Source organism: Rattus rattus, chromosome 8 (assembly GCF_011064425.1).
Source record: "Rattus rattus isolate New Zealand chromosome 8, Rrattus_CSIRO_v1, whole genome shotgun sequence".
Taxonomy (NCBI): Eukaryota; Metazoa; Chordata; class Mammalia; order Rodentia; family Muridae; genus Rattus; species Rattus rattus.
In genome coordinates, this window is record NC_046161.1 from 112,914,944 (window position 1) to 112,937,574 (window position 22,631).

The 22,631-nt window shown below is 55.1% G+C and overlaps 1 protein-coding gene across 4 annotated transcripts; it reads left to right on the forward strand.

Annotated features, from left to right (window-relative positions):
* The first annotated feature begins 4,453 nt into the window (after positions 1 to 4,453).
* On the forward strand, positions 4,454 to 15,690 carry Zbtb47 (zinc finger and BTB domain containing 47). 4 transcript variants are annotated; one of them, XR_004388864.1, is made up of 7 exons: positions 5,239 to 5,405; positions 7,848 to 9,350; positions 10,938 to 11,085; positions 11,922 to 12,037; positions 12,697 to 12,841; positions 12,982 to 13,421; positions 14,560 to 15,690. XR_004388864.1 is itself a non-coding variant. In XM_032911219.1 (6 exons), the coding sequence occupies exons 2-6, from the start codon at positions 7,929 to 7,931 to the stop codon at positions 13,254 to 13,256; spliced, it is 2,106 nt and encodes a 701-aa protein (XP_032767110.1). In that variant the 5' UTR covers positions 4,454 to 4,613; positions 7,848 to 7,928; the 3' UTR covers positions 13,257 to 15,690. The 4 variants fall into 4 exon arrangements, 3 of the variants coding, with proteins under 3 accessions (XP_032767110.1, XP_032767108.1, XP_032767109.1); XM_032911219.1 differs by lacking the exon at positions 5,239 to 5,405 and adding an exon at positions 4,454 to 4,613 and having other exon boundaries at positions 12,982 to 15,690; XM_032911217.1 differs by having other exon boundaries at positions 12,982 to 15,690.
* Positions 15,691 to 22,631: the final 6,941 nt, after the last annotated feature.

The window sequence follows — 22,631 nt, forward strand, 5'->3', positions numbered from 1 at the left end:
CATCATATCATCATTTACAGCATTTCCCGATGCCAGGAAATGAATTGTGATTTTTTTTTTTTAATTCACTGGCACCAAAAATTATTTCTTCTGAGCTGGATTCACTATGGGTGTAGGGGCTTCTCCCAAACACAGATATGTGGTGCAGGTCCCTTGAAACAGAACCTGTAAGACTGGTTATCTTGTTCTGCACGTGTACTAAAGAGCCAGCTACAGAACGGACTTCAGACGCGTCACTCTCACTGTGTCAGCAGTAGCAGCCCTGCCTCAACCATCTGTTCTGTTTGTGTTGAGACCCCCCCACTGGCTCCAGGAAGTTCTGCCTGATGGAGGAGACCCAGGACAAAAGTTGGGGACAGACGGGTCGCAGGCCCTGCTGCACAGATAGGTGTTCTTCTGGCTTTACCTGGTTCCTCCAGGAAGAATCTAACCTGTCAAAACTAGTGTGGGTTTGTTTCTTTGTTTTGTTTTACTCTTTAGTTCACATTCTTTCCCCAAGTGTACTTAATCACCTTAGTGCCGGTTTAATCCAGTTCACAGAATTCCTGTCAGGTATATGGTGTAGAAGTCTATACCATCCTATTCCACCCAGACCTGGCTGGTGTATTTAGGAAGAGAAAAAGCCTTGGGATCTTACTAATGTCCTGGCCAAATTGGGGGGGGGGGTACTGGGTGTATGAAAATAGTCTTCCAGGGCCATGTGGCTCAGTGATAGATAGCATGTGCTTAGCACGTATGTAGCTCTGGGTTCAGAGATTGGCACCCCACAAATGCTGCTGTCACTCTGATGTGTGTAAACAGCCAGCTGTTGTTCACCATATCTGTAAATTAGTTAATTAGAAAGCAGGATAACATCAGAACTCAGTGCTTGGCGGATTAAATATGTGGTTTATAGTGAGTGGTTCCTCTCCCCCCCCACCCCCCTTTAAAGTTGCCTACAAAGAAGGGTGTTTGAATCTAGTATTCGCTGGGAAGAATGCATTCAAGAGGGCAAACACACTGACAAATGGAATTAGTAAGAAAAGGTCACTATTGGGCCATATATTATTGTTCGGTTGTTGCGTACGTAACAAGTCATCACAAATTTCTCAGCCTAAGAGTGCCCATGTGTCATTGACTATCAGGCATGGTAGGTTCAGAGGCTCAAGGCTATGACTAAGGGCTGGAAGGGTGCATTCCTCACAAAGACTCTGGGAAGGAGTGACTTTCTCATAGACTGCAGCTGGGGCTCTAGACCCCTTGGAGGATGCCTGCATCCCCTGCTGTAGACCTTGCCATGATCTTCAACCAACAGAGACCCTTTGAATCTTTGTCTTTCTTCAAAATCTCTGCCTTCCTCCTGCTTTAAGGGTCAGTGTAACTAGATCAAACCCCAGAGATAAATCTCTACTTGCAGTCCCATGGCCAGAGGAGTTACAGACATTGGCAGGTTCTGGGGATTAGCATAGGGAGAGGAAGGGCATCCACCTACCACCTACTGCCACCGTGGACAGGGTTTAACCTGTACCAGACAGGCGCTCATATTCAGTAGTGTCAGCCTTGCTGTTTATACTCAAGTGAACTACAGAAATGGCTTTTCTTCCTAACCAGGATCATTCTGTATTTTGAAGTTATTTTTTTAATAAAATTGAATTATGTTGTGTAATGTGCTTAATAGAAAATGCTTTATTGGATGATTTTGTAACATCCTGTTTACTGCAAGTGGCATAGTTGATATTGTTCAAAAATGTAGAAAATACTTTTGTACATACTAGCAGTGTCTAATTTGTATATACTTCTATTAAATTTCTCTACAACTTGAAAAGGCTCTTGTAAAAATGAAAATACATGCAAAGTTTGAGTCTGCCTGCTTGGTCTTTCTTTGCTCAGACTCCAGTCGGTTTCTAATACAGCAAGTAAAGAGACTTGTCCATTGGCAGGTTACTGGGGTGCAGGAGTGACCTGGGAGAGCCTGTCAGAAACATACCCTCTGGTGGGATGCAACTCCAGGTCTCCTGCTGTTCTCAGCTGAGGAAAGTATGCAATTCCAGCCTCTAATGCTCTGCCTAGGAGCAAGTCCTCTGAGTGCTGGGGCACCCATCAGACAAACAGGAGTGACATTTGAACACAGATGAGGATCTGCTGGGCAACTGCAGTGAACCCTGGAACCTGCTGCCTTGTTTGCAGATAACTGAGTTTTCTAAATAGTGTTTCTCCAAGCTGGAAAACTAAAAATTGTCAAATGCGGGAGCTTTAATATTTAAAGAAAATGCTAGGTGTGGTAGTGCAGAGGCAGGTAGATGATCTCTTCAGCTCAAGGCCAGAGGGGACTGCATAGTGTAAGACTCTTAACATGTTTTCAAAAGAAAATTAGCTAGGCTTGGCCTCATAAGCCTGTGGTCCTGGCACTTGGAAGATGGAGACAGGAGGGTCCACTAAAGGTTAGACTGGGCTACATGAGACCTTGTTCCCCAAAAGAGGACACCAGTGAAGTCTGTTGTCTTTGTAGAGTTCACAGAGCTTTGAAAGGCTTGAGCCCACAGCCCTGTGAGGGATGTAGGAGCTTGGTGGGTTTCAGTGGATGAAGAGGATCCAGGTTCACTTCCAAAAACCTACATAGCAGCTCACAATCATAAGGTTTGAGGGAGAGCTCAGCACTATGGAATCAGTACACCACAGCACAAGCTGCATTCTTCTGAGGCCAGGGCCTCTTGCCATAGCTGCTTCCTCCCTGTGGTTTACAACAGTCCAGTGTTAATGCTGTCTTCCTCAATACCAAACCTGACCCAGCTCCACAGCCTGAATCCGAGGAACTTGGAGATACCATGGCAGAAAGTGATTGCTCAAAGGGCTAGAATTGTGCCTATGTCCACTAAGCCCTAACCCTCAACCCCTGCTGCCCGCATGCAGATTCTGAGAACCATTGTCTCCTACTTGATGAACCCAGAGATGCATGTCACCCGGTGCAAATAAGAGGTTCAACCTCTGAGGCTGCCTCTATGAAGGCCATGTCTGGAAACACTTGGGGCCCAGGACCTCTAGAACCCCCACTACTGGGCAGACATGTAGGACCTGAAGGTCTCTGCACAGCTGTGATGGACATAGGCCTTGACACTGCTGCTGGTCACATCTTACTGAGTGTTGGGCTTGAGCAAGAGGTACAGCAGCCCAAGGTTGTGGAGGACTAGGGTCTCTGGGAACCTGGAAGCTACCAGGGAGGCTCTTCTGCTAAGGCCCTGGAGTTGGTGTGGGAAAAGGGAACCTGCTGGTTTGCATTAGGCTCCCACCCATGTGCAGCTGTAGCCTATTAGTGCTGGGCTCAGCAGCCAGAATTGAGGGAGATGGAGGAGGCCACGTATTGTACATTCCCCCTCCAACCTGCACCACCACCTCTTGGACTACCTTTCATTTCTGTTACCAGGTGAGCTTAGTTTCCCCAGCCAAGAGCAGGAACCCCAAGCAGCTTGGGGCTGTCTCCTTGTTCTCTGAAGTGAAGTTTGGCCTGGAGTCACCCAGCTTCAGGGGTCTAAAGGGCCCATCTCTGTCACAGTAGTGAGTGCTCCTGCTCCTAACTCACCAAGGGAGCTTGAGGTTGTGGCCTAGAATCCTTCCTCTACTCCCATCTTGTCCCTCCAGTTGACTGCACCCCATCCTCTGACCACTTAATTTTGCAGCCATGAACACTCGGGGCTTCTGGCCTTTACAACTGTTGCTGGTGACAAGCCTAGTGTGCCCTCCTGCCTCAGTCAGAGCTCTGAGAACCCAAGTGGGACAGCTGGCCGGGGTTGGAGGGCTGTTATGGAGGCCCCCCCCCCTTTACTTTAGCCAAGGCCATCACCTGAAGAGCCAGTATCCTTCCCGAGGTTACGGTGACCACTGCCTAGCTCTTCCAGCCTCCCAGCACAGGGTCTGCATGTTTTCTCTCTCCGCGGGGCTCTAATTGTCCACCCAGTAGGTAGTTAGGCCTGCCCTTCCCACCTCACTGGTGGCTGGAAGTGACAGGAGACATCCGGTAACTGACAGGTTCACAGCTTCAGCCTAGAGCCTCAGTCAGGCATCTGTGCCTTCATGCAGATTCGGGGCTGCCGCTCACTGCCCCAGCGAGGGGCATGCCCTAGGCATGTGAAGGAAGGGGCTTTCCTCTGTCCCTTCCTTTTTTCAGGCTACCGACTCAGCTTCCCTGCTCAGTGGTAGCCAGCCCTGTGTCCACGTGAAAGGTCCTTGAATTAGGGGACAGATCCTCAGTTACTTGACACCTGCCCGACTCCAGGGAAGAGCTACACTGCCCTGCTCACCATGAGGAAGGCGTACACCCAAGGAGACTGCTGTGGCTGGAGTGGAATGGCCCGGCAGGAGCAGTGTTGGGAGAGTGACTAGGCTGAACAGTGGCCGCTGGGTAGGGGTGCGGGGCGTCCGGAGGAGAGACCACGGTGGTAGCCCGTAGTCCCGCCCTGCTGTCGCTGGGCCTGGCAGCGTTCCTTCCCAGCCTCCTGCCAGCACAGCCAGCCCCCTGCCCCCACGGAGCCGGTGCCAGAGCTGCATTCCGCAAGCCGAGCTGCATCTCCCCAGCGCGGAGGCTGCGCGAAGGGCCCCTCGGCCCGGCCTGGCCTCCGGCCCCCACCCGGCTGTTCCAGGTAGGTCATCTGAAAGGCTTCGGTCGCTGCGGCGGTGGCTCGGAGGCTCTGCAGCCAGAGGCCCCAGGTAGGTCCCGGAGACACAGAGCAAAACGCGTGGGAGGCTGGAGCAGCCGAGGACCCCAGACTCTTCCCCCATGTCGGAGCAGCCGGGGTCACAGGGTACGCGAAGTGAGCGCGGCTAGGGTGCGGGGCTCAGGCCCTCGGCGTCGCCTGGCTCAGGGGAGCAGGTGGGTCGGGGGGCGGCGCGCTCAGCTCAGCGACCTCACGCCTACCCTGGCCCCGCCCCTGCAGAGCAGCGGGAGGACACCCGGGTTAGACTCCCGGACGAACTTCCCAGCAGAGAAGGGTAGAGAGGGGCTTGGCGCGGGAGGGTGGGGTTGCACCGTCCAAAGGCTCTCACGTCACCAGCCGGGTCGGTCCGGGGACCCCGAGGCTCTCCGGAGGGCAGCCGCATCGTGACGGCGCGTGTCCGCGCCCCCAGCCAACACGCAGGGCGGCCTGGCCCTTTAAGCGTCCAGACGGCGGCCCCAGCTGACGCGCGGGCTCCAATCGGCGCCCCGCGCCCCCCGCCCGCCGCGCCCGAGGCTCCCGGGCCGCAGCTGCTCGGCCGGACTCGTCGCGGCCCTGCGCCTCCGCCCGCCCGGCCGGCCGCGCCCCCGGGGCCATGGTCGCGGGGCCCTGCGCAGGGGCGGCCCCCAGCGCGGCGCTTCATGGAGCGGCCCGGGCCCGGCCCTCGGGGGCAGCGCGATCCTGCCGGGCCCTGTGAGCTCCCAGCGCCGCGGCACCATGGTACGCAGGGCCCTGCCTGTCCCCCCGCTTATCCGCCCACCTGCGAGCGCCTCCTTTCGGAGCGCACGGCCCAGTGGGACCCGGTACGGGGTCTAGGAGCCCTGGCCCCTCCCCCGGGGTCCTCGACCCTATCTGCGGGGTGTGCGGGGCCCGGAGTGCGGCGCCGTAGCGCGGCTAGGGGGTGAAATTCCTGGGGTGGGGGTGCAAGCGCAAAAGGCCGAGGTTTTGCTGCGCACGGGCGGAGGGGGGCGCTTCTCTGCGTCCGGACGGCGCCGCCCCGGGGCTGGTAATGGGGGGAAAAGGGGGGAGTCGGATTCCCGCCCGGGCCTTGGGCCACGTGGGCGCTGCAGCTGCTCTGCCGGAGACTAGGATGGATCGCGCCATAGGTGGGGGGCGCCCACAGCTGGAGTGGAAACTCCTGTGTGACCTTGGGCCGGTCCCCTGCCGTCTCTGAGCCTGTTTCCCAGACCTCTCCAAAGAAAGCATCCAGAAGTCTTGAGCCTGTACCCCTGCCCCCGGGTTTCACCAGATGGCCTTCAGGAGGCAAAAGCTTGGTGGCCTCTGCAGGTGTCCCCCTGGGGAAAGACTGCTAATGCAGCTGGCTTAGCCAGGTGGAGAGAGGCCTCCTCAGCTTCAAGGAGCCGGAAGCATCTGGCCAGAGGCTGCACAGCTGGTGGGCACTGATCCAGAAGGGGCCCTGCTACTCGCTGGCAGCGTCTTTGGTCCACAGCTAGACAGGCTGCGATGTGACTTTAGGGATGCCCGGGTTTCTGCCAGGCTCAAGTGGCCCTTCCTGGGGAAGCTTTGTAAAGGAAGAACGGGCACTCCAGGCCTGTGATATGTGGTACTGTGACAGGCCTTTCTCTGCACCATCCACACACCCGAGCCTCCTGCACGCCCCAGGAGTGCAGACACCAGTTATCTGCAGGTGCAGTGACTGGGAGGGAGGCAGGAGCAGAGTGTGTGGTGACCCTGTCTGGATGCTCGGGTGGTTCTCACACCTCACACCTCCACCCACCTCACTTTCAGGACTCTCTAAGTTCTGAAGTGTACAGGGCAGAAGGAAAGGGTACCCAAGTAGCTGGATGTCCGAAGGTCCACGGGTAATGCCTCTCTGGGCCTCAGTTTCTCTATCTCTGCAACAGGAATTGGTCCCAGAGAATGAATCAGAATGAGTCAGAGAGGGATGGGCGGGGCTCCGTGCCACGTCCCTGCTAGATGGGCCCAGCAGTTCTTGGATAGAGTCAAAGATGGGTGGCTGTCGGGTGGTGGCAGGGGCTTGAGGAAGGAAACATCTGCTGTTGGTGGAGCTGAGGGCAAAGATTGGGTATGCCTTGGGCTGCTGGCAGCAGAAGGGTAAAGGCTCAAGGCTCCTTGGGGCTCACCTGCAGCTGGAAACGGCTTCTCCTTTAGCAGAATGACAAAGGAGTCCATCCTCTCTGTCTGGCCCGCCCACTGCTGACAGGAGAGAGGACTTACTGGGGATAGCTTTATCCTGGGACCTCTAAGGAAGGTGGGGTTATGCCCCACCCCACCCCCCATTGGGACACATCAGCACTTCCACACTGAAAGCTTTTGTCTCCACAGGCTCTGCCTGTGGAGCATCCAAAGCCAGCCTTTGTGGGGCGGACTGGCCAGTGTCTGCTGAGCCCCAGGCCCTATGCAAGGAGTAAGACAGGCCGGTCTCTACCGCCCAATCTCTGGGCGTCCTCCCTGGCAGAACTAAGCAGGACTCTGTTCTGGGCCCTTTACAGATTCTAGAGGAGCCTAAAGGTCTGGCAGTCTGACCTATCCGTCTCTAAGGTCCCTAGGGTTCTCCAGGAGGTGCAGCCTCCAAGACCCTGGAGCTTCTGGGTCTGGGCTGGGGTCTCCTCTTGGGAGTGTGGCAAATAGAAAACAGCCCATCCTCCTTGAGGGCCCTGGGTACAAAAAGCTGCTATAGCTGGATGGAGTGGGCCTGGATGTCTTCGGCCTGCTGTCTTCTGTAGCCACTAAAGGTCTTCATTGGCTCCTGTCCAAGTGACCCCACCACCACACCCCACACACACACACAAGATACAGCCTTGGTGCTGTAGCAGAAGCTGGGTCTTCTGCTATTCAGATGCTCACAGTTGGGCAGGCTCCTGTCTCAGCATGCTGGGAAGGTCGGGACACTGAGGAGTAGCTGGAAGCCCAGTTGGGGCACAGTGAATAAGGATCCTGGGGTGACCCCTAGTGTGTGCACAGAGGAAGAACAAAGGGAGTAGCAGCCACCTGGGCACAGGTCCCAGAACATCGAAGCCCTAGGAGCGCCCGTCCCTGCTGTGCGTCTGCCCTGCTCCCCTCCCCGGGCTTGAGGCTGGACAGATAGATCAGATCATCTCTTGCGATGGCGCCTCCCACGCTGTGGGCTGGGGTGGGCAGTGGCTGGCTCTCACCTCTCCTGTCTCTTGGCCCCAACAGTTGCTGGTTGAGAAGACCACAGACTCCCCGGCGGCAGAGTTCTCGCTGGTGGAGGACGTGGCCCTGCACTTCGCCTGCTTGATGGGCCGTCTCAATGAGCAGCGCCTCTTCCAGCCAGACCTGTGCGATGTGGACCTAGTGCTGGTGCCTCAGCATAGCGTGTTCCCTGCACACAAGGGTGTGCTGGCCGCCTACAGCCAGTTCTTCCACTCGCTCTTCACTCAGAACAAGCAGCTGCAGCGGGTCGAGCTGTCCCTGGAGGCGCTGGCGCCCAGCGGCCTGCAGCAGATCCTGAACTTCATCTACACGTCCAAACTGTTGGTGAACGCGGCCAACGTGCACGAGGTGCTCAGCGCGGCCTCGCTGCTGCAGATGGCTGACATTGCCGCCTCCTGCCAGGAGCTGCTGGACGCTCGGTCCCTGGCGCCCTCGGGCCCTGTGGCCCTGGCCCAGCCAGCCGCCAGCTGTGCCCCGGTGCCTCCACCACCCTACTACTGTGACATCAAGCAGGAGGCAGACACCCCAGGCCTCCCCAAGATCTACGCCCGTGAGGGCCCTGACCCGTACTCTGTGCGTGTGGAGGATGGAGCGGGGACAGCTGGGGATGTGGGCTCTGCCGCTGCTGGGCCAGCACAGACGCTCTTCAAGGAGGAGAAGGAAGGGACGCCTGAAGAAGCCGAGGCCCCGGGAGGTAGCCTGTGCAAACTGGAGAGTGGAGAGGGGCTGGAGCCAGAACTGGATGCCTCAGGCACCTATGGGCACCAGGAGCAGTCACAGATCATTGTGGAGGTGAACCTTAATAACCAAACACTGCATGTGTCCACCGGGCCTGAGGGCAAGCCAGGCTCCGGGGCCAACCCAGCCACTGTGGTGCTGGGCCAGGAGGATGGGATGCAGGGACACTCAGAAGAAGAGGAGGAGGAGGAAGGAGGAGGGAGTGGAGGAGGTGAGGAAGAGGAAGAAGAGGAGGAGGAAGAGGGAGGCAGCCAGGGAGAGGAGGAAGAAGAGGAGGACGGGCCCAGCGACCGGGAGGACGAAGATGAAGAGGATGGGCCCAGTGAGCAGGATGCGGAGAGTTCTGAGGAGGAGAGGGTGGCCGAGGGCAGGCAGGACCCTGCAGGTCCCGCTGGGTGTCAGGGTAGCCAGGCGGACCCTCCACCGCACAGCCGGATGTCCACGCGGTCCCGGGGACAGAACACCCGGCGCAGAGCCACCCCCGAGCCAGAGGAGGCTGGAGGGAGAGGTGGGAAGAGGCCCAAGGCGTCTGGAGCTGTTGCAGCACCCCAGGCAGCTGACGGGCTGGGGGCCAAGGTGAAGCTGGAGGAGAAACAGCAGCATCCGTGTCAGAAGTGCCCTCGGGTCTTCAACAACCGCTGGTACCTAGAGAAGCATATGAACGTGACCCACAGCCGCATGCAGATCTGTGGCCAGTGTGGGAAGCGCTTTCTGCTGGAGAGCGAGCTGCAGCTGCACAGGCAGACCGACTGTGAGCGCAACATTCAGGTGAGCCGTGCTGCCCAGACAGTCCCATGGTGGTGAGTCACACTGGCTGCCCGGGGGAGGCCGGCGGAGCTGTGCTCTGGCCCACAGTTGTGAGCAGAGGATGGCGGCAGCACCTTTCCCAGAGGAGCCAGAGCAACAGGATGTGGGGGAGAGTGGAGAGTTACCCGAAGCTGGGGGGCGGTAGGAACTGCCCGGGGGTGTGTCTTTTAACAAACCTAGGGCCACAGAGCTGCCTGTGCAGTCACACAGGTTGTGTGCTACCCCCAAGTCTGCATAAGAAGGGAAGGGGCTTGTCTGGAAAGGGCATCACCCTTGCCCACCTCTGAACCACTGTACAGAGCAGTACATAGCAATCAAGAGGACTCCTGCGTCCAGCTCTGGAGTGCCAGCTATCCTGAGTCTGGAGGAAAAAAAGGCTGGATGAGGAAAGAACTGGCAGTGGGGGGAGGCTGGGGTGGCTGCCAGGCCTTCCGTGCACACACCCCAGCATGTCTGTGTGTTTGTGTGCACCCCAGCATGTGTGTACACACACACATCATGCACACACACACACACACCAGCATGTCTGTGTGTTTGTGTGCACCCTAGCATGTGTGTACACACACACATCATGCACACACCAGCATGGACATACACACATGTCAGCATTTGTGCACACACACCAGCATGCATGTACACACACATACACATCATGCACACACACACATACACACACCAGCATGTGTGTATACATACACCGCGGTATTCATGTGCACACATACCAACATACATGTACACACATTCACACACCAATATGTGTGTACACACACTTACATATCATGTACACACGCACACACCAGCATGCGTCTACACATATTAGCATTTGTGCACACAGACCAGCATATGTGCACATATACACATCAGCATTTGTGTACATACACACTAGCATGCCTTTCTCCTTTTCTGGCACAAGGGGGAAAAAACAAAAACAAAAACCCAGGCCCCAGGTAGGCGGGTGCTAATTGCCTGCACTAATTGCTAATTGGATGCCAGTGGGGAAGGTGTGCCTGGTAACCTGCCCATCACCCACTGTGCACCTGTTTCCTGCCCCAGGCTGCCTGTCAGCTATTCCTGCACCTTAAGCCACACCACGTGGGCGAAACCTTTACTCTTTCCTGCCCAGACCCCAGCCTCCAGTCTCTGGAGCCCCTGCTGGGATGAGCAAGGCTGGAGTCCAGGAAAGCTGCTTCCAGTCCACCTGCCCCCACTGTCTGAGGGAGGCCTAGAGCCTCTGCAGACTGTAGAACCTGCACTGATGGGGAACCGAAGGGTCCGCTCACCACCCAGCACAGCTGCCATAACTAATGTGGCCTACAGCCTCCTGCCTCAGAGAAGTAGACAAAGCCAGGGGGTGGGGGAGGCCTTAGAAGGGGGTCCCAGAAGAGGTACCCCAACAGCAAAGTGGGTGTGTGTGTAGGGAGTCAAGCTAGGCTGGGAACGTCAGATCCAGCCTTCTTACCAGCATTCTTCAGGTGGAGAAGCAGGCCTGCCCCAGTCAGGCCAAGGCTAGCTCCAGGTTGCAGCCAAAGCGCTCTAACTTTCCCGTAGTGCATGACGTGTGGCAAAGCCTTCAAGAAGCTGTGGTCTCTTCACGAACACAACAAGATAGTGCACGGCTACGCGGAGAAGAAGTTCTCCTGTGAGATCTGCGAGAAGAAGTTTCACACCATGGCGCATGTGCGCAAGCACATGGTTGGTGAGTCCCTGCCGGTGCAGGTGTGGGCAGAGGATGGGCCGGCTGCCGGCTGTGTCAGGATTCTGCATCCAGGTGAGGGGAAGGGCTAGGAAAGCGACGCACGGATGGGCAGTTTGCCCAGTGCCTCAGGATGCCTGGGAAACCTGGCAGATGGGAATTCGGCTGGCACACTGCTGGGCAAGCCGTGGATCCCGGCACGGTATCTGTCCGCCCGAGGACAGGAGAAGCCTCCCTGAATCACACGACTCCATATGAGCTGGCCCAGCCCTGTCTCTGTGGCTGCCATTAGACCTCTCATGTTTTCTCACCTTTTGGCCCTCACAGGGCTTCAGGCATCTCCTGAGTGCAACCTCCCCCAGGGGTCACACCTGGACACAGTAAGGAGGCCTCCCCAAGAGTGCTACCCACCCCACTCACAGGCAAGGCTGCACGGCCTCTAGTGGGCCTGGCTGAGTGTCTGGACTCTGTGGTCACCTTTTCTCACTCAACTGGGCTCCAAGCTCCAGGGCGGAGTGGTCCAGACAGATAGACAGTCCTTGGCAGACATACCTCCCTTCCTCCACTGGAAAGTGTAAACTGCATGGGATGGGGACCCTGGGATCCAGGTGTTGGCCAGGAGCATGCTGGGTAACCAGGTTGGTGTTTTTTTTTTAAGCTGGGAGGACTGTCTCCCGGTTCATTGGCCTTCAGTGTCGCTGGGCCCGAGCCTGGGTGTGCTGTTGAAGTCAGTATCACCCTCCAGGAAAACATGGGGTGCGGGGCTGCCAGAAGGCAGGCCTGGAGGTGGGGGTTCAGGTAGGTGCCCCGGAGAAGTGACGTCTGGTGCCCACCCGCAGCCCACACCAAGGACATGCCCTTCACCTGCGAGACCTGTGGGAAGTCCTTCAAGCGCAGTATGTCGCTGAAGGTCCATTCGCTGCAGCACTCGGGGGAGAAGCCTTTCCGCTGTGAGGTGAGCTCTGCTGGCTGCTGGCTGTGGGGTGCCCTGGAGAGCCCCACCTCCACCCACCCCCATCTTCAGGGAGGGGGGAGGAAGGGAGGTCAGAGGGAGCCGCAAGCCTGACCTGGCAGCACAAGCCTGTGGTCCCAGGTCTGGAGAGACAGAGGCAGGAGGAGCAGGAGTTCAAGACCCACCTGTCACTGAGTGGGTTTGGGGAGACTGAGTCTGGAAAATGCTTCTTTGAAGGCATGAGAACTTGAGCATCAGTTAAAAAAAAAACTTAAGTCTGGGCATGGTGACGGTGACGGTGACACATGCTTGTAGTCCCAGCGCTGGGGAGGCAGAGACAAGTGCGTGCCTGGAGCTCACTGGCCAGTCAGCACAGCCTAAACAGGGAGGTCAGACCAGTGAGAGGGCCTGTCTTAAAAACAGCGAAGGTGGAAGGCACCTGGGGAAACACCGGACCTCTAGCCTCACATGGACACAGACACACATGCACACACACACATGCACATGCACTCATGTACATGGACATGCACATATATGCACACACACATGTGCATGCACACACATGGACACACACATGCACACACACGCATGCACACACACACTTAGTTTTAGGTTGGGTAAGGCAGGATGAGGGTGTCTGTAGCTCTTCCCCCTCCTCACAGAACTGCAATGAGCGCTTCCAGTACAAGTACCAGCTGCGGTCCCACATGAGCATCCACATTGGCCACAAGCAGTTCATGTGTCAGTGGTGTGGTAAGGACTTCAACATGAAGCAGTACTTTGATGAGCACATGAAGACACACACAGGTGCGTGCCCTCCTCACCCCCCCCCAGAGTCTCAGTTTACCCCCCCCCGCCCCTGGCGCCTTGATCCTGAGTTGGTGGGTTGGGGTAGGACCTAGGGCTGGCCATGAATGAACATCCCTGCTACCCCTCCCTCATTGCAGGGGAGAAGCCTTATATCTGTGAGATCTGTGGCAAGAGTTTCACCAGCCGCCCCAATATGAAACGGCACCGACGCACACACACAGGAGAGAAGCCATACCCGTGCGACGTGTGTGGCCAGCGCTTCCGCTTCTCCAACATGCTGAAGGCACACAAAGAAAAGTGCTTCCGTGTCAGCCACCCACTGCCTGGTGACCCTGCCTCCCTGCCCGCCACGCACCTGCAGCCCACAGCCCCGCTCTTCCCCACAGCACCTCCCAGGCTGGACACTAACTGACCCCCAGCACAGACCCTCCTGGCCGGGGCCAGCAGACACAGACTAGGGGCTGGACTGCAGCTGGATGGCCCTGGCCCTGGGTCCTGGTGCAGCTTCTTGGAGATTTTACTCCTTGTCTTAGGGAAGAAAGGAACAGAGAGGGACTGGTGGGCAGCACCCCTCCAGGTGAGGGGTGCTGGAGGCAACAGACACAAGGGCAGGAGGAGCTCTGGGCTGCGGGCATGGCTGAGAGCCAGGCAGGGCCTGGGTCAGTTTCACCTGCCCGTCCCTGGCTTCCCTGTGCCCCTAACTGACTCCTTAGGAGGGGAGGGTTTGGGGAGGATTCGAGTGCATCCCTGTTAAAGGGAGTTGTGAAGCCCAGGAGTCCTGCGTGTGCCCACGGAGACGTGGCAGGACAGTGTGCGTGGCTGGGCAGGGGAGTGTGAAGGCCTCTCTGCGAGAGGCAGAGTGGGGCAGGTGGGGGCTGGCCCCCATGGGTTTCCTTTCTCACATCCCTACCAGGCAGGCTCAGGAATCCCCAGCCTGCACTGTACTTTTTAAAGGGCCCCAGATCCTGGAGAGAGTGTGGGTGCTGGGGACCAAGCCTCCAGAGGGGAGGGGACCTGATTCACAGGCCCCAGCTCCTAGGGTTCCTGCAGGAGAATGAGATCCCAGGGAGGGGCCCCAAAGGAGCCTCAGGCAAGTAGTTCAGGGTTTCATGGTGCTATCTGTGGGGCAGGGGACAGGGAGCCATCTGCAGGGCACTCCTGTCCTTTCCCAGCCTGCCTGGTTGGACTGCCCCACCAGGAGACACATGTATCTATGTCTGCTCCCCAAAGCCCACATGAGGCGGCCTCTCCTCTCGGGGCCAGGCCACTACCGCCACTCGCTGGACCCTGGTGCCTCTTGCATTGTGCAGAGCCTGGGGCGCCATGGCACAGCCAGGGAGAGAAGCTGGCACGGGAGCAGGGAGCTCAGCCAGTGCCCGGTGTTTGCCCTTGGGGGGCAGGCAGTAGTAGTTCACCCCTCTCTGTTGTCATTTAATGTCCTTGTTCCTGCGTTTAATGGGAGGAAGGTTCCATTCGCTCGTTTCCTGGTTTTGATCTCCCACTGTTTATAAGCTTCTGTTTGTTACACTCTGCACCTTACTCCCTCCCCACCACTCCCTGCCACTCCCAGCATGGCCACGCTGGGAAGAGGCCTATGCCCAATGGGGCTGGCAGAGGGTGCTGAACCCCTTGACCTCCTCAGAGGCCGATGGAGCTGGTACAGTGGGCTGGGGACATTTTAATCATCAATAAACGAAGCACTTTATTCTGTACAGGTGTGGGCAGGCCCAAGGCGCTCGGCTGAGTTGGCTGTCTTCTGGGCGAGGAGGCACTGAACGAGCAGTTATCCCTGGATAGGCACCCTTTCTTAGCCTGAGGAGCCAGGCTGCAAGTGTACCCTCAGCCCCCCATGTCCACTGGGGAGACCCTGTCCCATTTGCCTGCACACTTCTGCCCCACTGCCCAAGGTTGGGCTCCAAGCTCCTTCAGTGTAGTTCTTCCTCCAGTGGTACCCCTAACCTCTGGGCTTCCATGATGTCCTCAGGGACCCTTCCTGCTATTTCTAACCTCTGGCCCCAGTGCCTGGCAGCTCTCCAGAGCTAGCTAACATTTTCCAAAAAATAATAAAAGAAAAGGAATGAAAGAGTTGACCAACTCAAGGGGTCACCAACCCTTATCCCTACTGGCCTTGGTGATCTTCATGGGTCCAGAAGCCCTGGCCATTCAATAGACAGCGATCTGAAGAACAGAGGCTGGGAATGAAACCCTGTCCTGGTAGCTGGGTTTCCAGAACCTTCACAAACCCTTCCCCAGGGGCCAGACAGGGGTTCTGGGCACTGGCCGGCATGGGGCACAGCCCTCTCTCTGAGGCCCCTGCATGTCTGGTGCTATACTCCTTGCCCTGCCCACAAGTATTGCAGTCCCTTACTGCCAGATGCAATAACCCCCCACCCCCATGCAGCGGAATTGGGGTTCTCATCTCCCCAGCTTTTTACACCTTACTTCTAAAGAGATGGTCAATTCCCCCAACGTTAGCATGAGGGGACTGGAACATGGCAGCAACTTTCCAGGCCCAAGGCACAGATTGCCTTTGGGGAGGCTTGGCTGAGATCTCCTGCCCAGCTAGACCAAGTCTAGCCCTGGGCCTGCTCCTCTGAACCGATGTGGGCTGCTCTGGTCTTGGAGCAGTTGGCAGGGAGTTCCCATGAAGTCATAGAGGGCCTGGAGCCCAGGGATGACCAGCTCCACGTCCCCTCACGGGTCTGGGTGATTACAGGAAGACCAGGCCCAGGTGTGTGGAGCTTAACTGCCTGCCTGTGTGTGTGACACGCCCATGGTCCCAGGGTGGGGGCAGTAGACATTTGATCAAGATGGGTGATGGAGAATAAACTCAGTTCTGCCCCTGACCCAGCTTCTTCTTTATGTGTTGCTGTCCTGAGAAAGGGTGGCAGGTGTCCCGGCATCCCAGTGCACAGGTCCCATGGGCACTTAGGGTACCCATAGGGCCAGTCTTTTCTCCTTCAAGGCTGGGATCATATGGGCCCCATGCTTCATCTGGATCTGTTGGTTGTTCACAGAGAGACCTGAAGTTCTGCAGTCTGCTGAGGTGGTAGCCCCCAGGGTGGAGCCCAGGAGAATCCAGGGTCTCGGTCACAGTAGCCCTGGACAGCAGGCCCTGTCCCTCTCATCCACCAACTCTGCCCTCTTGGGCACTTAGGGTTCTCATAGGTACTTCCTGTTGCTCATGCTCTGTTTGGTGGAATTCTGGGCCCTGAGGACACGAGTGAATGGTCTCTACAACTTCGATCTGTCACCCTGCCCACATGTGCCCAGTGCCTCAGACAGACCCAGAGGCCTGGGGTGGGAGGTCGGGGGTGAGGTGGCTGCCTGTGCAGATTCCTACGAGATCACTGTCTCCTGTTTCAGAAGAGACAAGTTGTATTCACACCCTCAAACACTAGACGGGGTAGAATATACCTGTACCACCAGCACTTGGGAGGCAGAGGCAAGAGGGTTAGGAGTGAAAAGCCACCATTAGCCACATAAGTTCCAGGACAGCCTGCCATTTGGAATTGACACCCAGTCTCGAAACGCTCTAAGGAAAGGACTTCCTGGGAGGAGCCTGTTCTTCTCTGCACTCTTGTCCTTCACCCTAATGCTGCTTTCAAAAAGGGCCCCAGTGGTAGGCTGTGGGTGGCAGAGAGCAGTCAGGCGTCTAGAACATTCCCAGCCCCTTAGGTTCTGCTGACTGGGCCCAGGTGGCTCTATTTCACCTTGTTCTGAAGCCTGGCTTTTTAGCTGTGTTTGGTAAAGTAACGCAGGTGAAGCTGGATCCCACTGCTGTGACAAGCCTTCCCCACTTCAATGTCATATAGCCAGTGACCCTGTGAGGTCTGTGGGAGAGGCTTTAGTGGCCCAGAATGACAGATTGCTTTAGTCTCTCAACAATCATATCGACTTGGGAACTGCATACTGCCATTCAGAAGTGACACAATTCTATGCCATCAGCTAAGGTTCCACGGCCAAGCCCTACATCAAGGTGACGTGGAAAGGGAACCCTAGAGAGTTCTAGAAATAGAGTGAACAGCAATACCCACTCTTGCACCTTGGCCCTGAGTCGCCTGAGGCCAGGTTGCCAGGCAGTCTACTGGGCTCTTGGGAGGGTTCTGGGATGCCTGAAATCCCAGGTAGTTGAGCGCTGAGGCAGGAGGATTGATTGAACCCAGGAGTTTGAGGCCAGTCTACAACGTAGACCTTGTCTCAAAATAAATACAACTTTTAAAATGTACCGTGTGTGTGTGTGTGTGTGTGTGTGTGTGTGTGTGTGTGTGCATGTGCACTTAGGTGTGTTTGTGCATGTGTGTGAGTACTGACATGAACAGGTAGAGGTGAGAGGCCTCCAGCGTCAAGTCTCACATTTTGGGTGTGTGTGTGTGTGTGTGTGTGGGATTTCTTGGTTTTCTATTTTATAGGCCTATTTTAACTGCCTAAGCTCTCAAGGTTCTTGGATCACTGTCTCCCATCTTCCTGTGGAGCTGCTGGGATTCCCATGTGAATTCATGTATACACATGTGCATGGGAACTCGTGTGTGCGCGCGCGCACGCACACACACACACACACGCGCGCGCGCGCATGCGCGCGCACACGCACACCCTGTGTAGCTGAATATGATCTTGAGTACATTCTCTTGTACCTATTTTCTGCAAGCTGGGGTTGTAGACATGTGCCACCACACTGGCCTGTATGTAGCACTGAGAATCCAACCCAAGATCTTGTGCATGTTAGGCAAGCAGTCTACCAACTGAGCTACATCCCTACCTTGAATACAGCCTTTTTCAAGGTAGGGAATGTAAAACATAAAATGATTGGGGCTGTGATAAAAAGGCAACAGAGGCATTGAGGCGGGGGACACCTGTAGATCTGCACAGATGGTGGTCCTTAGAACCCGTGGGGACCACAGGTCCCATCCTGCACATCTGCAGAAGCAGCCAAGCCTGACCCCACCTTGAATTTCTCCATACCCTTGCCTAATTACTAATTAGAGATGGGGCTTTTGAAGCTTTGTGGCCACACACGTCCCCTGCTCTCCAGGGGCTTCTGGGTAAGACCTAAGTTCCCTGAAGCCTTGCAGCTCTCTGCAGCTGTTCAGCCTGCAGCCTGCTATGGTGCTGAGGACATGAGGAAGCAGAATTCAGAGAACTGAAGCCCCTCCCTCACATGAGCAAACACTGGTTGACACAGGAACTAGACCCCAGGTCTGTCCAAGCCACTTACACTGTAAATTCTGCACCACACACACCTCTTCTGCTCTCGAGATGGACACATGCCGTGGGCACACGTTGTCATTCAGCAGGACCAGAGCTATCGGTTGACAATGTCAGAATCCATCTAGCTAAAGCCGAGAGTGACTGAACGGAAGGATACTAGCTACATCTTCATATCTTCCAGAAACTCCACTGGAAACAAACCCAGCCGTGTCCAAGGGAGGGGTGATGGCTACACTGGGCCACTCTTCTGAGGAGTCTGGAGTGTGCCTCCAGCTGTGTTCTGCTGCTCAGGAGATACCCACTGGTTCTCACACAGGCGTTTGTTTTGGTTTTGAGGCTTAGTTCACACAGCCCTTTTATGTGTCTTGTTCTTGGCACTGAGGACTCGCTCCCTGATCCAAAATGCCAAAGACACTCTCCTGCATCTCCCCAAACACATGTATGATTTGTGATTGTGTGTGTGTGTGTGTGTGTGTGTGTGTGTGTGTGTGAGCAAATGCTGGTATGTATGTGTCACAGTGTACTGTGTGTGAGCAGATGCTAGTGTGTATGTGTCACAGTGTACCAGAGAAGGCCAGAGGACAGCCTTGGTTCTCCGCCTTTATCTTCCACCTTGTTTGGGATAGGATGTTATTTTTCGGATCCAGTGCCCCTTGGTTCTGGAGCTCCTCCTCTCCAGCCCCCATCTCCTAGTAGATACATGGCTTTTACATGGGTCTGAGCTTCTGAACACAGCTCATCTTTAGTCTTGGGTGATATGCCCACTGAGCCATCTCTGCGGCCCCCACGTTTGTATTTTAAGGGTACAGAAGGGGTCATCAAACTCACCTGCACCCTGTGCAGCCTCACTAACACACACACATCAGGAGTCTTCAGTTTCCCAGACTGAAGTGATCACTTTCTAAACACAAATTCCACATCCTTTCATCACCGCCTCTCCACTCACTGCGTCTGAGAGTTAGCAAGTGCTCAGGAGCCTCATCCAAATGGGGTTGCACGGTGCTCATTTCATGGCTGCCTTATTTCAGTGTTTTCAAGGTCGATCCATGTTGTAGCAGATGTTCGTTTTAAAGAACAAACAAAATTCCATACACACACACACACACACACACACACACAATTTTGTTTATTTATTTGGTGTGTGTGTATGTGTGTATGTATGTATGCATGTGTGTGCATGTGTGTGTCTGTGTGTGTGTGTGTGTGCATATGCACATGCTGTGTGTGTCCACTGTATGCATGAGGTGTTTTCGTATCATGTGGTTCCAAGGATCAAACTCTGGTCATCAGACACTTTTGCCCACTGAGCCATCTTGCCTCTCCTGGTTTGTCTTAACTAATTTTAGGGATTTTCAGCAATTTTTACTTAGTTTACCTTTTGACCTGACTCCCTTTCTCCTATCTGTCTGTCTGTCTCTTGTTATATATATATATATATGTGTGTGTGTGTCTCTCTGTCTCTGTCCTTCTGCCTCTCTCTGTCTCTGTCTGTCTCTATCTCTGTCTCTCTCTGTCTATGTCTCGGTCTGTCTCTGTCTCTCTGTGTCTCTGTCTCTGTGTCTGTTTCTCTCTGTCTCTGTGTCTCTGTCTCTATATCTCTGTCTGTCTGTATGTCTGCCTCTCTCTGGGTTAGGATACAGTGCAGCTGTTGCCTCGTGGACCTGAGACTCTCTTTGTAACTGTAGACGTTCATCACCACAACACCTCACTGTTGTCTGGAAGGGGAGGGATCTCGACTTCTTCCCCACAGTGGTTTATTCTCTCTCTTTTTGTTTTTCATTTTTCTTTTTGGCTTCTTGGCTTTTTCTGAGACACAGTTTCTCTGTGTAGCCCTGGCTGTCCTGGAACTAACTCTGTAAACAGGCTGTCCTCCAACTCAGAGATTCTCCTGGATCTGTCTCCTGAGTGCTGGGGTTAAAGATGCATGGTGCCACTGCCTGGCTAGTCTCGCACATTTATTGGGGCCACTCGTTTTCCTTCCTCAGTGTTCTGTTTCTTTCAGGTCTGTAATTTTTTTCCCACTTGGCTCTTCTGTATCCCTTCTACTTCTTTGGTGAGATGTTTCTGCTTTGAGAAATTTAAGAGAATTTTTAATTGGGGGTTGGGGATTTAGCTCAGTGGTAGAGCGCTTACCTAGGAAGTGCAAGGCCCTGGGTTCAGTCCCCAGCTCCGAAAAAAAGAACCCCCAAAAAAAAAAAAAAGAATTTTTAATTGAAACATTTTGTGATTGCTGCTTTCAAATAATTTCCTGATAATTCAAGCATTTGATGTTCCTCTGTGTGTTGGCACCAGTTGATTCTCTGATGCGCTCTCTCTCTCTCTCCCTCTCCCTCTCCCTCTCCCTCTCCCCCTTCTCTCTGATCTCTTATTGTAATAAGTGGTCAAATTAAGGTCTGTGATCATGGTCTTTGTTAAATTGTTTTTTTTCCCAGCTCAGGGAAAGACCTCTGGTCTAAGTTCCCTGCAGTCTGGCCCTGGTCTGTTTTTGCAAACTCAACTTCAAAGGTCAGTGCAACTGTCAGAGGCTGTGTGGATCCTTTCCATCCTACTCCACCAGTGATGCCTGGGACTCAGGATTCCCCAGGCCAACCTCCTTGGTGCCTCTGGGTGGGAGAATGGGTGTCAGGCCCAGTGTGCGTGGTCGATACGTCTCTTGGATGCTTGCCGTTGGCGGGGCTTCTGCTTCATCAGCCTGTGCAATCCCTGCGTGGACTTGTGAGGCCTGTGGGTTTAGTTTATGACCGAACTGAGCCTTCCGGCACTGCCTTTTTGCTAGGTAGGGTCAGGAACTGGCAGGCTTGTGTCCTCGTCTCCTGGAGGCAGGGGTGGAACGACTCCACTGTTTTGCTGTGTCACCTCCTGTCGCCTGTCACTGCCCCTGTTTCCCCTTGTAGCTCTCAGGATCATCTGCTGTACCACAGCGGTAATTACATGCTCTCCCTCCGAGATGCCCACTGCAACAGACGTACGCTCCGCAGGGACAGTATTCACAGTTGACTCAAACGCCACAAACTCTGTGTTAGCTACAGTCCACGGTAGGCTCTGGGCGGATGAACGAGCCACCTTTAAATATTCTACTGGGAGGCCTGGTAGGGAATGAGCACCGTAGAATCTGCCAAAAACCCAAAATATGACATTAAGTCATGGCGGTTAGGAACCAATTCTATTGTCACCGTCTTCTGTTCAGATCCTTGGAAAGTGAGGTTGTGATCACAGACATTTTTGTTCACTCGGGGAGAGGTCCCCAAGACATCAGAAGTGGGCACATCTGCTCTGCCCCGTGCACGTAGTAGCCGTGTGGACCCAGCGAATCGCTGGTAATGTTTCCGAGGAATGTCCCACTGTCCAGAACTGTCATGGAAACCCTCCCAGCCCGCCCTAAGCTAGCCCTTGAAGTTGCAGAAAGGTGGGCAGCATACCTCTGTCCAGCTATGTGCCCCTCTAGGACTGAGTGACCTGACCGTCACTATTCAGGAGGGACAGGCAGTAATGTTTCTGGAATCACAGGAGGGACGTGTGACTCAGCCTCCCCCCAGGTCTTTTCTCCTATACCCCCACAAGCCCAAGGTTATAAACAAGTGACTCAGAGGCATGGTTGGGGAGCGCTCCATTACGCCTCCTACCAGTGTCCCAGGGCTAAATTTAACCCACAGCTGCAGCTTTTGGCGCTTGGAGAATTCGTTAATCTTGGAGGCTGAAGCCCATGTGTAAATTTGGGGGATGGACAGGAGTCCAGAGCAAAGTGGGAACTGAGATTGGGTATCCTGGCTCAACTCCTCAAATCCTCAAATCACAGACGACAGCTACGGGGCCCCCAAGGCCAGGGAGAAACATGGTAAACCTCAAACAGATTGAGGGCAATGGGACAGAGTTATTGAGCAGTAATCAGACTCTTGGAAGTTCCACCATTTGGACACTAAAATTCAGAATGCTACTAGAATATTAAAATTTAGGTCTATCCTCACCCCCACTCCCACCCCAATAGTAGAATTCTAGGAAATTAATTTTCTAGCAGGCTTGACACCTTGGAGTCCACCCTGCAGCTACCCCAGGGTCTCTTGCCCTTAGCAGAGCTGAGCTGAGACCCTTGAATTCTGCCTCCTCTCCCTCCTTGAATGGGAAAGGAAACTGAGGCCCAACAGAGAAACACCTACCCTTACTTTGTTTAAAGGAAGGTCTCTGAGCTTGGGCAGAGGAAACTCCTTCCCATTTTGGGTCTCTAAACAGAGATTGCCAAGGACAAAGGCATGTTCACCAAGCAGGAACCCAAACATACTGTAACCAGGGGTGGTCACGTGAGATACTGGGCTGTGAGGAAGGCTGTGAGCACATAAGCCTGGAAGACCGGGGAAAGGAGAGGGGCTACAGTCCCCTTCGTGGGCAGCCACATTTCTGGACTAAGGAATCCAGAGACAAAGCTTTCCTGTGTGCTGGGCTAAGAGACCTTCCAGTTGTGGAAAGGTCCAGACACACCCCACCCTCGCCCCATGATCCCCTATCTCTGACTCAAGGCTGCTCAGGGAGAAAGCCTCTGCTCAGCTGTCCCCTGTGAGTCATTTGCAGGAGGCCAGGCGGCTCC